This window comes from Talpa occidentalis, unplaced genomic scaffold (genome assembly GCF_014898055.3).
Source record: "Talpa occidentalis isolate TD23 unplaced genomic scaffold, MPIMG_talOcc4v2.1 talOcc4.15, whole genome shotgun sequence".
Classification (NCBI taxonomy): Eukaryota; Metazoa; Chordata; class Mammalia; order Eulipotyphla; family Talpidae; genus Talpa; species Talpa occidentalis.
Window position 1 is genome coordinate 81,454,958 of NW_023601543.1, and position 15,233 is coordinate 81,470,190.

At 46.7% G+C, this 15,233-nt stretch overlaps 1 protein-coding gene across 4 annotated transcripts in view; it reads left to right on the forward strand.

The window, feature by feature from the left end:
• The window catches only part of CTPS2 (CTP synthase 2), an 82,863-nt gene that overhangs the window by 18,183 nt on the left and 49,447 nt on the right, over nt 1-15,233 (forward strand). For all 4 annotated transcript variants that reach the window (XM_037512665.2, XM_037512662.2, XM_037512661.2 and 1 more), the window contains exons 8-13: nt 3,830-3,981; nt 7,728-7,860; nt 10,117-10,205; nt 11,112-11,206; nt 13,361-13,423; nt 13,530-13,573. In XM_037512665.2, coding sequence (XP_037368562.1) covers nt 3,830-3,981; nt 7,728-7,860; nt 10,117-10,205; nt 11,112-11,206; nt 13,361-13,423; nt 13,530-13,573 — 576 coding nt within the window. The remainder of the gene's footprint in view (nt 1-3,829; nt 3,982-7,727; nt 7,861-10,116; nt 10,206-11,111; nt 11,207-13,360; nt 13,424-13,529; nt 13,574-15,233) is intronic.

Genomic DNA, 15,233 nt, shown 5'->3' on the forward strand with positions numbered 1-15,233 from the left:
GCCAACTTTGGCACCTTTTAAATGATCCTGGCATTCCCCACCACATTTTTTTTTAAGATTTATTTATTTTTGCATTCAAGAGCTGGGGTATAGCCCAGAGGTGCAGGGGGTGAGAGGATCCACCAGAATGGGGAGCAGAACAGGAAGATTGACTGAAATACGCTGCTGAGGGGAGCAGCGGGGAGGCAGGAGAGGTCTGCTGCGCCATGTGGGTCAGGTCCCAGGCTGGCCAGGGATTGAACTCGGGCTGCAGTGGCTGTGGATAGCTTCATAGTGCTGAGACTTAACCCCTTGAGCCACCAGGGAGACCCCCATCACATTTTTGAAAAGCTTTGGGGCACTCCTACCCAGCCCCACTCCCTTGCCCTCAAAAGAACACTGGAGGCTCCTGGTTCCTTGGGCAGATTGTGTGACTTTGCCACTTACTCCTTAACGAATAGCTACAAAAGCAGCCTGCTTTTCATCTCTTTAGTGTCTTTCAGGGACGCTGTCCCTGTGATTCCTCCTTTTTATGCCTTCTAGCTCGACTCACCCCAAACCACACACTGCACAGACTTTCACGCGACCAAACCGGATCACGTGAGTGAGCTCCATTCACTTCGTGCCTGTGGACACTGTGCAGTGATGTGGACTCGGGTCTGAGAGGCAGCGTCTCCCTTTTCTTTCCTTCTCTTAGCTCTGTCTCTTGTTCTCAAGAAGGCTCCGTGGAAGGGATCAGGGAGGCTATAGTTTAAAAAAGTGATATTAAATGGCGTTCAGACAAGGGTGAGGTAATTTCTTCCAGGGCGTTCTCTGAAGTCTACAAACCACTGCCTAGGGATCCCGCATCTCAGAGGCGGGTGGCCCTTCTGCAGGTCAGTGCGCCTGGCTGAGCTGCTGTGACAAATGTCACAGCAGGTTCACAGCACTTTCTGGGATTTGCGTGTCGCCAAGTCATTGTGGTTTTGTGTGATTGGTTTTTGCATGTCTCCTATTTGTACTTTGTGTGTTTATTAAACAAATGCGAACAGGTCTCTGGATGAGGAGGAGGAGATGGCTTTTAGAGCTGGGTTGTGAGAATCCTGAGAATGGAAGCTTAATCCAGACTATTGACCGGATCCAAGGAACCTGTTTTCTCTGTGGATTCTGGGGCAGGCTCTGTTGCACCAGTGCTCGGGCTAGTTTATTCCTTTTTTTTTTTTTTTTTTTTCAGCACATCATCTTTTTTTTTTTTTCCTGACAAGTTCATTCTCCCGTTTCTTAGTTTCTGGCCAGTTTGCATTTACAATTGTCTTCTGGATTGCTGAGGGAGGATCATGGTGTCTCTGCGGACGGGGTCTGTTTCCATGATGTCTGCAGAAGTCTCTGGCCCAGAGGATGAGCGAGTAGAGAGCTCTGCACTGCACGCCTTCCACGCTGGAGGTCGTGGCTGTCCAGAGATTTCATTTTAATTTGCACCTGGGATGGAGCCTCATGTCAGTGGCAACTTGGCACTTTGGATGGCACTGATGGAGGCATAGTGGGGCACAGTGGTCTTAAAGTATTTAGCTGGTGATGTCCAAACAGCTTAGGAACCCTTGATTGGATAACTATGGATTTGGAAAGACTAAACACAGAGTTGGCAGAACGTTTCTTGGCATTTGTTTAGGACGTGGCAGCTCCTTAAATGCCTGCCAGTAGTCCCTTGGATGTACTTGCGAGGATGGTGACAGCTCATTAGGGAAAGTGTGAAAAACAACCACCCTACCTGGCATTTAAAGGAGCCGTTCTTGTCTAACACAGGTGTAATTAATTGGACTGTGGTCAATGTGTGCTTGTAAATCTTCCCAAATGAAGGGAGCGGACAAAAGCAGCTACTGCAGGCGCAACAGCAAATGAACAAACGAGCCTCCTACTTAGCCAGTTAGAAGATGAGGTGTGTGTACTCGGGGCTGCTGCTTTAACCCAGACTCAGATGGTGCCCGGAGCCGTGGCCTGGGATGCTGACATACAAAGCCTCTGTCGTTCTAGCAGATTCTCTGACACCAGCTGGGGGTCCCGCATTTCAACTTTGACGCTAACTACCCAGAGCGACATTGGACTCCACAGGTTGGAGGGCTGAATCCTGTACAAGACTGCCTGCCACTGCAGACAGCAGTCACACGTTTCTAGTGTCCCCAAGCCGCCCACACTTATGTCTGGCTGACTACAAATGTGCCACTTCCCATAATCCCCTCGGGTTCAATACTTCTCTAAATGACTCACAATACTCAGGAAAGCGCTACACCTTCGGTTACTGTTTTACTGTAAAGGGCGCGAAGGGACTGCCAGAGGAGGAGACGCACGCAAGGGCTTGGACGTCTTCATCGGGCGCACAGGACTGTTGGTCCCCGTGGCGTCAAGTTTCACTCCCCTCTGATACTTCTGTACATTCACCAACCAGCACGGCCCCAAGTCTCAGTGTCCAGTTTTGGGTTTTTGTTTTTTTTTTTTTTGCAGCAAATTGTAAAACTTTATAGAAAGCGTTTTAAAGGTCAAATATGCAACATTAGAATAGTTTGCATTTTTGCTGCTCTTCCTTGTTTAAACCTGCGCTTGCCCTTCACCTGCTTCTGGCATTTTAGCAGGCTCTAGATTTGGTAAAATCTCCTCCTTAGCTTGAAGATCATCTCTGCCTTCAGCCCCAGTCTTTGGCTGAGGCAGTTCCTGGAGATCACTTTCTGGTGTTAGGCCCTTTCCCTTCATCTTGAAGCACAGCTCCTCCTTCATCTTTTTTCTCCTGACCGGGTGTAATATCCTGACTCTCAGTTGGTGACCCCTTTCCTTGCAGTTGCTTATCAATGAGAACCAAAGGTCCAAGTGGCTTGGAAGGTTCTCGATCATCTTGTGATCCTTCAGATTTGGATCTTGTTCTTACATGTCCACTTATTTTTCACACCTCTAAGTCTCAGCTTGTGAGTAAGAATCAAGACAGAAGAACAACCGCCTCAGGTCCAGCTCTGCTCTTAGCACAGGAACAGTGTATCCAGAGTTTTTATTGGGGTTTCAAGACATAGGCAGGATTGACTAAATCACTGGTCACGTGATTAAACTCAATCTGTGCCCTCTGCTCTCCGGAGGTCAGGTGGCTGAAAGTTCCAGCCCCCCCCAATGACTTGTTTAGTTTTTTAGTTTTTCTGTTGCCCAGTTTTCATCCTGCCGCCACCTACCTAGGCTTTTCGGGTGTCCCCTCATTAACATAAGATGGCCCTGCCACTCAGGAAACTCCAAAGGGTTTGGAAAGTCTGTGCCAGGAACTGGGAACAAAGATATATATAACAATATATAACTATATATATATTTTTTTAAATACTTTTTTTGTAAAGATTTATTTGCTTATACAAGAGCTGGGGTACAGGCCAGAGGTGCGGGAGGGTGAGAGGATTCACCAGAGACAGAGCAGGGAGCAGAACAGGCAGATGGACCAAAAGCACTGCTGAGGGGAGCAGTGGGCGAGACACGAGAGGTCTGCCGCGCCATGTGGGAATCTCCCTGGCTGGCTAGGAATCGAACCTGCACTGCAGAGGCTGCAGACAGCTTCACAGTGCTGCGCTCAACCTGCTGCACCACCAGGGAGGCCCTATATATATTTTTTATCCTACCACCACATCCATGGTTCTGGAGGTAGAAAAAGGAATTTGAAATGTTTGACAATTAGATCATACTAAACTTGTGTTAATTTTGACTCTGGTTTCACTTGCGGGGTGCTCGGTTTTCTTCTCAGTCTAAATGGATTGCGGTCTCAATTGAGTTTTGGCTCATTCTTGAACTTATTCTTCTGGTGTACTTGAGTGGTTTCATCTAAATCTGGTGTTTTCTCATCATCAATCAGGTGATATGTATCCATGACGTTTCATCCACATACCGAGTGCCTGTGCTTTTGGAGGAACAAGGCATTGTTAAATATTTCAAAGAGAGACTGGATCTGCCCATTGGTGATTCTGCAAGTAATTTGCTTTTCAAATGGAGAAATATGGCTGACAGGTACGTGAAAGGAAACACTAATGGAATCTTTAATAATTCCTGGGCTTGGGGATAGGACTGAGAGATACCTTAAAGGAACCTGTATTGCATTTGGCTTCCTGTATGTGTATGGATGTATCTAAGGCGCTAACACATTGTTGGTTTGCTGTATTCTTTCAAGATTTCAGGGGCCTTTGATTTTGCTCTAATTAACCCAAAAGGAATGGAAGAAATTTAGATTCTGGAATTATTATTATTTTTTTAATTCTAGAAGGATTTTGCTTTATTTATTAGTCTATTTCTTCATTTCTGAATATTTGAAACAGATTTATATATCACAGGTTGTTTTTTCTTGGTTTTCTTTTTTTTTTTTTTTTTTTTAAAGATTTATTTATTTATTTATACAAGCACAGGGTACAGTCAGAAGCGCGGGAGGGTGAGAGAATTCACCAGAGCCAGAGCAGGCAGAAGGACCGAAGCACACTGCTGAGGGGAGCAGCGGGCTGCAGGGGAGGTCTGTGCGCCATGTGGGACCCTCCTCTGGTGGCCGGGGAGCAGCCGGGGATCGAACCGGCTCCGCAGAGGCCGCGGGCAGCTTCGCAGCCCAGCGCTCAACCGCTGCGCCATCCGGGAGGCCCTTTCTTGGTTTTCTTTTGCGTGTTTGTTTTTCAAATCTTTTTAAAGATTTATTTATTTATACAAGAGCTGGGGTACAGACCACAGGTGCGGGAAGGTGAGAGGATTCACCAGAGACGGAGCAGGGAGCAGAACAGGCAGATGGACCGAAAGCACTGCTGAGGGGAGCAGTGGGTGAGACAGGAGAGGTCTGCTGTGCCATGTGGGAATCTCCCTGGCTGGCTGGGAATCGAATCCACACTGCAGAGGCTGTGGACAGCTTCACAGCGCTGTGCTCAACCTGCTGCGCCACTGGGGAGGCCCCTGTTTTGCTTGTTTTTAAGAGTTGGCTAACATGTTCTAAAGAAAATCCTTATAAATGGGAAGTTTGGGCTATAACATCGCTCTTCTACCCTGCAGCTCTTAACTACCAGCAATGTTATTAAAATCCTGGATAGGTTTTAGTTTTAGGACAATAGTCATTTCAGGGAGGTCGCTGTCTTTTGAAGTCATATGCAGATTAAGGCCCCCTTGCGGCCTTGCTTTCATTCACCCTAGAGGAGCTTCAACTCCATGACGTCCTGGCTGCCCAGCTTCTGCCACTTGGGCAGAGACAGGAGGTGCAGGGGTCACAGATGTCAGCGTGACCTCATGCAGCACGGACTCAGACCTCAGCGCCTGCGCTCACTGGCTGTGTGAGTTTGGGAAGATTGTTTAACCTCTCCAGGCTTGTTCTCATGCAGATACAGCAGCGGGTTGTCTTTGGGTTTAGGACTCCTCCAAATCCAGGGTGATCTCATCTTGACAGCCTTAAACTTAATTACATCCTCAATTCAGACCCTGTTTTCCAGATAGGGTCATATTCATAGGTTCTGGGAGACACATGTTTTGGGATTGACCGTTCAGCTCATCTCAGTCTTCAAGCAAAGGCGATACTGAGCATCAGTCCCTCTAAATCGTGCTGGCTGTCTCGGTTCATTGGGCATGGCGGTATGGAGTGTCCACTCTTTGACCCCGTCCCTTCAGCACAGCCTGTAGAGAGATACTAAGAGGCAAGCAGGGGTCAAAGGAAAACCTTGATCATGGAGGTCCAGTGCGGCTCAGAGGCCAGGGTGCCTGGCTTTTTTTTTTTTTTTTTTTTATAGAGGCATGTTTTATTTATTTATTTATTTTTTTGTTTGTTTATACATGCACTGGGTACAGTCAGAAGTGCGGGAGGGTGAGAGAATTCACCAGAGCCAGAGCGGGGAACAGAGCAGGCAGAAGGACCGAAGGACACTGCTGAGGGGAGCAGCGGGCGGCAGGAGAGGTCTGCGCGCCATGTGGGACCCTCCTCCCATGGCCAGGGAGCAGCCGGGGATTGAACCCAGCGCTCAACCGCTGCGCCACCGGGGAGGCCCCAGGGTGCCTGGCTTAACTGAGTCCCAGGACATCGCACCTGGGACCCCAGGCCACAGTGGGGACAACAACCCCATATCTGGGGACTTGCCTGTGAAAGATGGGCCCCGATTGCCTCCCACCAGCAGCTCACAGCAGTGGTAGCAGCTTGCCTCTCACACTGTGTCAGTTGGTGACCCCGTGGAGAGTGAGGCTGGTCTGTCCAGTGCCCCGGGGGCCTGGCCTGCGAGTCCCAGTGGGAAGACAGCACGGGGGAGGCGGGCTTAAGGTCCTACCTGGACAGCGATCCTTCTGCCTGGTCAGTGTGAACCAGTGGACTCACCTGTCCCACCGGTGGGGTTGACTCCATTCTGCTTCCTTCCGGAAGTTCCATGCAGAGTCCTCCCTCAGTGGAGGATTGAGAACAGGGGCGAGGGCTGGCCAAGCTCTATGCTCAAATGTGCTTGTGATGGCCAGTTCCCCAGGTCACACCCCGGGGCCGAAGCAGTGACTTCCGGTGTCGGCTGGGAATCTTGACTTGATGCCAACTGGCTTTGTTTCGGCGTCCTTCATGCAGAGATAGGGGGATGCACAGGCAGCCACGCAATCTCCAGAGCCACATAAAATTAACGAGCATGCTAAAGTTAGCAGCCTGCTCTTGGGTATTTCGGTTACTGTCCTAGTAAGTCACCCTTACTAGGTGACTTCTAAGCGTCTTGTGCATTTTTCTCCTTCCAGCGTGTTTGCAACCACGTTTCTGTTGCATTTTTGGCCGAATTTGAAATGAATGAGGACTATTCCTCATCACAATAATGTTTTTGTTCTAAGGCATTTGGGAGGAGATTGGTTTCAAAGCCTTATAAAACATCTTCAGCCCCAAGATGACATTCCACCTACTTAGCACCGGCCTGACATCTTTCATGTCCTTTGAACAGATTCCCTGACAAAAGCAACAGTAAAGATTGTGTCTCTAATGGTAAGATGTGGTCGAGCATCTTACAAGAATGGGATTTTCTCATAAAAATGATGTAAATGGCTTGTAATATTTTAAATAGTTCTCCTAGCACCATTCTTTTGGCATGCCATGAATACCCAGGCTTTTGTGGGCCTGCTGGGAATGTAGCCATTTTTAATGTAGACACTTAGAATGCATTTTCTTACATAATGTCACCTTACAAAGCTAATATTGAAATGTTGCCTGTTGCCTCTCAGAATGCACAGTCTTATATGTTGTCACCTTATGAACGAATTTAAGGACAACTCATGTTTATGAGATGTGGACAGCTCTTTTATTTTTAATGCTTCCTCCCCCTCCAGTTTTATTGATATATGATTGATATCCAACACTATATAAGTTCAAGGAATACAGTATAATGATTTGACTCATCATGACTAGATCATGAAATGATTAGCACCATAACTAGTTAGCATCCATCTTTCTCTGTGGATATGAAAAAAAGAAAGAAAAAGAAAGATTTTCTCCATGTAGTATTTTCAATGCTTTTAATTTTTTCTCTGATACACTTTCCTTGGATTTATATCTGTCCCTGCTTATGGAAGCCAGTGTTGGACTTCTCATGATTTTGAAATCTTCTGGCATATAGATTTTGGATCTTTGGGGCTGGTTGGGGATTTGAGTCAAGCTCATAAAGTCTGGCCTCGTCTAGTCTACAGTCTTAGGGATAAGAATGCCTTGGAATAAGAATGGTAGCTGTCGTGGTGTTTGTGATGTTATGGTACATGCATATGACCTTTAAGCTTGTCTTCCTTCCTAGGTACGAGAGGTTACAGAAAACCTGCTCCATAGCCCTGGTTGGCAAATACACCAAGCTCAGGGACTGCTACGCCTCGGTGTTCAAAGCCCTAGAACACTCAGCCTTGGCCATCAACCACAAGTTGAAACTGATGGTGAGTCCTGGCCAGACTTCCAGATATCCACGCCATTCATCGTGATAGTGCATGTTGCAGAGAGAAGCAGGTTGGAGGGTCCCCACGACCACCTCCACAGGACTCACGATATTCAGCGTATAATTGGACGTGTGGCTAAGATTTCTTACAGTGAAAGGATACAGAACAAAGCCAGCGCAAAAGGCACACAGGACAAAGTCCTGGAGAAACTGGGTGCAAGTCTCTGAGAGACCTCCCCGAAGTGGTGTCACAATTTGCAATTGATCCCCCAGCAGTGAGTTGTGACAACACGTGTGAAGTGCTGACTACCGGAAAACCTCATTAGAGGTTCAGTGCCCAGGGATTTTATTGGGGACTGATCACGTAGGCACCCTCAACCTACCAAGTACCAACATTCTTGACTCCCAGAAGGAAGGCACGCGTTGAGCAGAAAGCATGTTGTTTCTACAGACACTTTAGGCACAGTCTGGCAGCCATCAGTCCCCTTTCCAAATCCAAGTTTCCAGGTGTCAGTCAAGGGCCAACTTTATAAGCAGACCTTTCTAAGCCAACAGTCAGGCCTGCTATGTTCACTTTTTCCACATAGAGGTTTAAGACACAATTTCTGATACTAGGTTTTGCACGTGCTGGGAAATAGACACTTCCTGCTAGTGTAAGTACACGGCATTTACCTAACAAGAAGATAATAGAGCTTTTTCTCCTCCAGCATTGAAATCCAATCTGTATTTTTCTTTTAAAGATTTGTTTATTTATGCATACAAGAACCGGGGTGTAGGCCAGAGGTGTGGGGGGGTGAGAGGATTCACCAGAGTGGGGAACAAAACAGGCAGGTCTGCTGAAATACACTGCTGAGGGGAGCAGCGGGCGAGACAGGAGAGGTCTGCTGTGCCATGTGGGTAGCTCCCTGGCCAGGGATCAAACTCAGGCCACAGTGGTGATAGCTTGATAGCACTAAGACTTAACCCCTACGCCACCAGGGAGGCCCCAACAAGCTTTTATAATGTCTTTAAAATTGTGTATCTTAAGATATATGCAGGTATCAAATATACCTATCTAGTTTTTGCAAGGGAAATACTAAATATAGATATATAGGGACAATATATACAGGAATTGTATATGGTTTTCATTTAACAGAATTCATTGACATTAGCTTCTGCTAAGTACCGTTTGAATCACGGTCCTATATTCTTTTTAAGACCAGCTTTTGCTGTCTTTATCTCGCCTGGCTTCTTCCCAGCTTCTCCATTTTCCACATTGTACTAGAATGATTTTTCTAAACTCACTCTTTGTTCCTTAAGATCTTTCCATGTTTCAAGTATAAACTTCTCTTGTGGGGTGGAGCCTCATTTGAAGGTGCCGGGGTGGCCCCCATTCTCTCTCTTTCCTCCATACAAGCTGTTTGCCTCTTCTCCTGCCTTTATCCCCTCACACCTTCCCGCCTCCCTCCTTAGCTGCACATACGTGCTCGTCTTGCTCCCATTTGCCCTCGGGACCTGGCGTCGTGGATGTCGATTCCCCAGACATCTTCCCTGATGTCACTCCTTTGTTTCTTGCCTCCAGCATCCAGGCCTAGGGTAGGCGGTGCCTCCTGGTTCCTTCCCCGGCGCTGCCTTCTGTGCCCGTTCCTGTCACCACAGTCTAGCCTGGATGCTTATCTGTCTGCTTTCTTCATCTTCCTGAGAGTTGATAAGATCCCAAGACAGAGCTCATGCTTTTCTAGCACCATGTTTGGTAGAGTGTTTGTGCAGTTAAGTCGTTACTGAATAATTGTGTCATGGTGTGAGATGGCTCTAGCCTTTTCGAGTATTTATTTTTCTTCAATGTTCTTTTAATTGGTTGGATTTTTTTTAATTGAGGTAACATTAGTTTACAACACTCTACATTCCGGGCGTAGAGTTTCTCACCTTAGCAACTGTATATCTCACCACACACCCACCACCCGATGTCAGTCACTGCCTGCCACCCAGCCAGCTGTCTCTATCCATTCCCTCCCACCTCAACTCTGGTAACCACCCTTCTGTTGTCAGAGTCTAAGGTTTTGGGTTTTTTTTTTAGTTTTGTTCCTTTGTCTTTTTTTCCGTTTGTCTTTCACACGTGAGTAAAATCCTGTTTATCTTTCTCCTGACTTACTTCACTTAGCATAACTCGCTCAAGGTCTACCCATGTTGTCACAAATGGCAGGATTTCATCTTTTTAACGACTGAGTAGTAGTCCACTGCGTACATATAGCACATCTTTGTGTTGGATGTTTTTTAGTACATAGACTCCATTGATCTGGAGCAGACCACCAAATCTGAGGACCCTGTGAGATTCCATGAAGCTTGGCAGAAGCTCTGCAAGGCTGAGTAAGTACTGGGGAGCACCCTTACTAGCGAGGGGAATGCCCACTGTGTTTTACCTAGAGTGATTTGAATTACTCCAGTTACTCAATTTTGTGCATTTTGAGAAGCAATTTGGAGTACTTGTGGTTATGTCTCATTCACACTGAATTTCTTTTGAAAGGTGCCATGTTAATTCTTGTGGCATGTGCAATTTGAAGTGGTTTGATTTGGTGGAGAATGAGGATATTGTATTGGAAAGAAAGTGGTTTGATACAAAGTTACAAAGTTAAATATAGGAACCATTCTCTCTTGGCTATATTTTCTCTTCCACATTATTTGATTCTAGGTTTTATTTTGTAAATAATCAGCAGCATTGTATTGTGGAGGGAGCATGAGTCCATGGCTTTTCTCTTGAACACTTGTCTTTTTCAAAGGAGAGTGTTTGTCTAGAAAGTCTCAATAGTGTCTTCTAGCCAGGAAATTTTCATGCACCACTCGTAATCAAAACCTGAAACCTTAGGCTGGATTTTACCAGATTAACTCTTTCTGACTGTAAGAGAGATCTTAACCTTTTTATGATAGTGCTTTTAAAAGAAACTTTACTATTTTTATTCAGATTATTCCCCCAGTGGTATTTTGAATTGAGTCATGTTTCTCAGTCATTGTGTTCACAAACCCCAAAGACCTATCAGAAAATATAGATCGAGGTCAGCTGTGAGAAATTGTCACAATTTCATTACATTGGGAGGATTTCAAAAGAAAGTTGTGGATGCGAAATCATGTAGTCAGTTCTGAAAATCAACCTCAGACATATTCCCTAGCAGTTGTACCGAGGCTTGGATTTGGGATCATTAAGCTTGTATGGCTGAAAGCAAGAGTTTTCAAAATAAAAATCATGTCAAATTCAACCTCATCTTGTATTGGTTGCAGCGGTGTTCTTGTGCCAGGAGGCTTCGGAATCAGAGGAACGTTGGGAAAACTGCAGGCGATTTCTTGGGCAAGGTCGAAGAAGATTCCTTTTCTGGGTAAAGCTCATGTTTATGGATCCTAACTATGAGTTGATTAGATTTTTTGATATGTAATAGGGGTAACATTTAACAGGGTTTGTTAATATAAAAGGTGTGAACTCAGAGTTGAATATCAGGTGCCAAGTAGTCTGTTAGAGGGGTGAACACACTATATCCTGCAGACCAGACTTAGCTTTCAGTCTGTTTTTATAAATAAAGTTTTATTGGAATACCGCCACACCAATTTGTTGACATATTTTCTATGGCGGCTTGTGGTACAATGGAAGAGCTTGACCCTACAGTCTGCATAGCCTAAGATCTTTATTATCCAGCCCTTTATAGAAAAAGTTGGCCAACCTAGAAGAAGTTGCCACTCTTCCGGGTGGGTGGCAAGAGGCTGGAAGGAGTCGCTGCCCACAACTGCCTTTATCATCTCCGATTCCCACCCTGATTTGTCTTCTCATCACGAGAACCATTCAACAGATCTCCATAATGGTCTTTCCAATCAGAAAAATAAAAGAGTTTAAGTTGAAATTTCTCTGCCTGGTCTAGAAAAAGTAATAGAGAAAGATTATCCAGCATCATACAAAAAGCTCTGTTCAAATTTGGTAGAGTTGAGTCTTTTTAATGGTTTTGTTCAAATTGCCACAGCCTGGCTTCTATACCCATGAAGCCAGATGAAACAGGTCATTGCTGGGAACCAGCGGTGCTGCAACTGGGGGTTCAGGCAGAAGAGGGACTGGGGAAAGCCTGTGTTTCACGTGGTCCATGGGGGTATTTCTGGGTTTACCAACCCAGTGGACGGGCTTTGGGGCCTTGTACTGTCAGTACACTGACTTCCCTCTCCCCACTGCCTGTTTTTTGATTAGCTTTCTAGATGCTCTCCACTTGGGATCTGTTTTCAAAAGAGAAGCCGAGAGTATTTACCTTGACATTTTGCTTTGTTTTCCCATCATCTGGGTCATTGTTTTCTTTGGAAGTATCTGGTTCTGCTTTATTCTAAACATGGGTAGTGTTCTTCAGATAATTGACAAGGCATAGGGTACATTTCTCTTTAACAGTCTCTTTTATGTCCTAGCCTTATGGAACTTTGTGAAGTCCGCCCAAAGTGCTTAGCTGTTTCATGCCTGTTGACTTTTGTTCTGGCATGCCTGCTATATTGATTGCTCTCTCTTTTGAGTCTCTTGGATGTCTTGGATATGTCTGTAAAGCACCTGGAATGCTCTGTGGCATTAGTTTAGTGGAGAGAACCGGGGGGCCGCAGTGATCACAGGGAATGGCCAAAGGGTTCATCTCTGTGACTGATGATCTGGGGCTCCCTGAGTCTTCTCCTTACCGAGCTCTCTGTTCACTGCCATTTTGGGTCTCCTGTCCCTGTTCTGCCCCATGCCCATGCCCACAGGGGAGGCGCCCATTCTCCCCACCTGTGGCAACCTGCCACAGACCTGTGGTTCCTGAGATGCCAGTCCCCTCCTCCGGCTGTCCTGAGGCAAACTTGTATTTAAGTCTGTGAAATCACCTGGAGGTGGGAGTCTCAGCCCACGGAGACACCCTCTTGGGTTCAGGGTGAGGGTGGGTGTTCTCCATATTTTCTAAAGGAATCAGGCTGTAGTGGAGGAGAGGACTGTCACCCTACCCTTCTGGGTTTTTCTCTGTCTGATCGAATAATTAAATTAGCATAAGACAGATTAACAGGGGGGAAAAACCAAATTTAATTTAGTTTGTTTCTATTGAGCCTGCAGGGCTTCCACTGAGTCCAGCTTGAAATAATCCACACACCAAAGTGGGACCTCTCAAGGAGGCCTCTTCTGAGTAATTGGCCGGGGGGGGGGGGTTGTCCTGTACACCCTCAGGGTGCCCTGGAGCAGTCCACACGTACGCCCTGATTTAGGGACACATTTGGAAGGAGGCAGATGAGCCTTTTGCACCTAGCCCTGTGCTCTGCCGTCCTCTTCTGACTGCATGTTCCTCCTCTCTCCACTCTGGGTCCTCTCACCCCCTTTGCAGCCTCTGCAGGGCACTTCTGAGGGAAGAGGGTACAGCCAGGGGCCCAGCAGGTAGTGGCGCTCTCCTGCAGCCTGCGTTCTAGATGGAGGAGACAGCAAACACAAGGACAGATGGTACTGAGCGAGCCAGTGTGCTCATTTGCTGTCTCTGTGCTTTTTAAAATAGGAGTTTGCCTTGGGATGCAACTAGCAGTGATCGAGTTTGCAAGGAACTGCCTTGACTTGAAAGGTACGTCTGGGATTTGCTAGTAACCTTTCATTTAAAAAAATTCTTATGACCGCAAAGATTTTCCAGCCATATCAGTGAATTATTGAACGTGTCTCTTAATCTTCAGATGCCGATTCCACGGAATTTGAGCCAAATGCCCGTGTTCCTGTGGTGAGTGGCTTGTGTATCTTTCTGGCTTGGATCATTGTCATTTTATTTCTGGCTCTTGTCTAAACTCATAAAGGGGCTGTGATTTCTTTTTTTTTTTTTTTCCCCTTACAACATCAGGACATTTTAAATTAGATATGAATTCAGTCTTTTTTTTTCTTTTCTTTTCTTTTTTTTTTTTTAAGATTTATTTATTTGTGCATACAAGAGCTGGGGGACAGGCCAGAGTTGCTGGGAGTGAGAGGATTCACCAGAGACAGAGTGGGGAGCAGAACAGGCAGATTGACCGAAGTACACTGCTGAGGGGAGCAGCGGGCTAGACAGGAGAGGTCTGCTGCGCCATGTGGGCTGCACCCTGGCCAGTCGGGTATTGAACTCGTGCTAGAGGCTGCAGACAGCTTCATAGGTTGTGTCTTAACCCCTTGTGTCACCAGGGAGGCCCTGAATTTAGTTTTTTTTTTTTTAAAGATTTATTTATTTATTTATACAAGCACTGGGTATAGTCAGAAGCGCGGGAGGGTGAGAGAATTCACCAGAGCCAGAGCGGGGAGCAGAGCAGGCAGAAGGACCGAAGGACACTGCTGAGGGGAGCAGCGGGCGGCAGGAGAGGTCTGCGCGCCATGTGGGACCCTCCTCTGGTGGCCAGGGAGCAGCCGGAAAGGTTCGGTGCGGTAAAGAAAAGGAGAGCCAGGCTAAATTTCTCAGAGGGAGGGAAAGTTTATTGCGCCCCGGGCGGACCCAAGGTGGGGGTCAGTGAAGCCGCGCACGTTGTCAGGGGAAGCAGGGTTTTATAGGGTAAGGAGAGGTCAGGTGGAAGTTGGGTTCGTATGGCGGGAAAAGTTTGTAGGGCATGAAAAGGTTCGTGGGGCAGGTAGAGGTTCTTTGTCTGAGAAGGGACTCCTAGGGGGAGGGGGCAGGCTCATTGTCTGAGTCCTCCAGGCAGGTATCCGCATTCCTGCCCCCAGGCGGGCTTCCTGGTAGGCTTTTGCATTCAGGCCTCCTGCATGGCCCTTTCACAGCCGGGGATCGAACTGGTGCTGCAGAGGCTGCGGGCAGCTTCGCAACCCAGCGCTCAACCGCTGCGCCACCGGGGAGCCCTGAATTTAGTCTTATTAGTACTCATTGTTATTATTTTTACGGCAAGCCACTTGGTTCTCAAGAGCCCGACTTGCCAGCTATGCCTTGAAGAGACACAACCCTGGACTGATTTCTCTTTGTAGCACTTTTAAGCTTAATGTTTAGGAAAGGATTAAATTGACTGTGACAACAATTTATAATGGCTAATATAAATAAATGGGCTGTCCTGTCTCTAGACTCGTCCCTCGTCTGTCTAGTTTCCACTTTGGCGGTCATCTGTCTTTTGAAAACAAAAGTGACAACCGTTTCGCTGCTCCTCATCTTCCACTGACTCCTTTTCTTGTAAAATATTCAGTCCAGGCTTTTTGGCAAAGTGCGCTGTGCTATCACCTGCTGTGTTGCTAATTCAGACAATGGTGGCCTCCCTGTCCCTCACACAGCTTCCCCCTCCCTGGAATCTCATTAAAACCACTGAAAAATTTAATTGAATAAGCAAAACCAAACCTGATGACTGGCAACTTCCTGTTCATCCTGGGAAGCCTCTCCTGACCACCTTCCTTACCCCTCTTCTGCCTTCTGTGTCTTA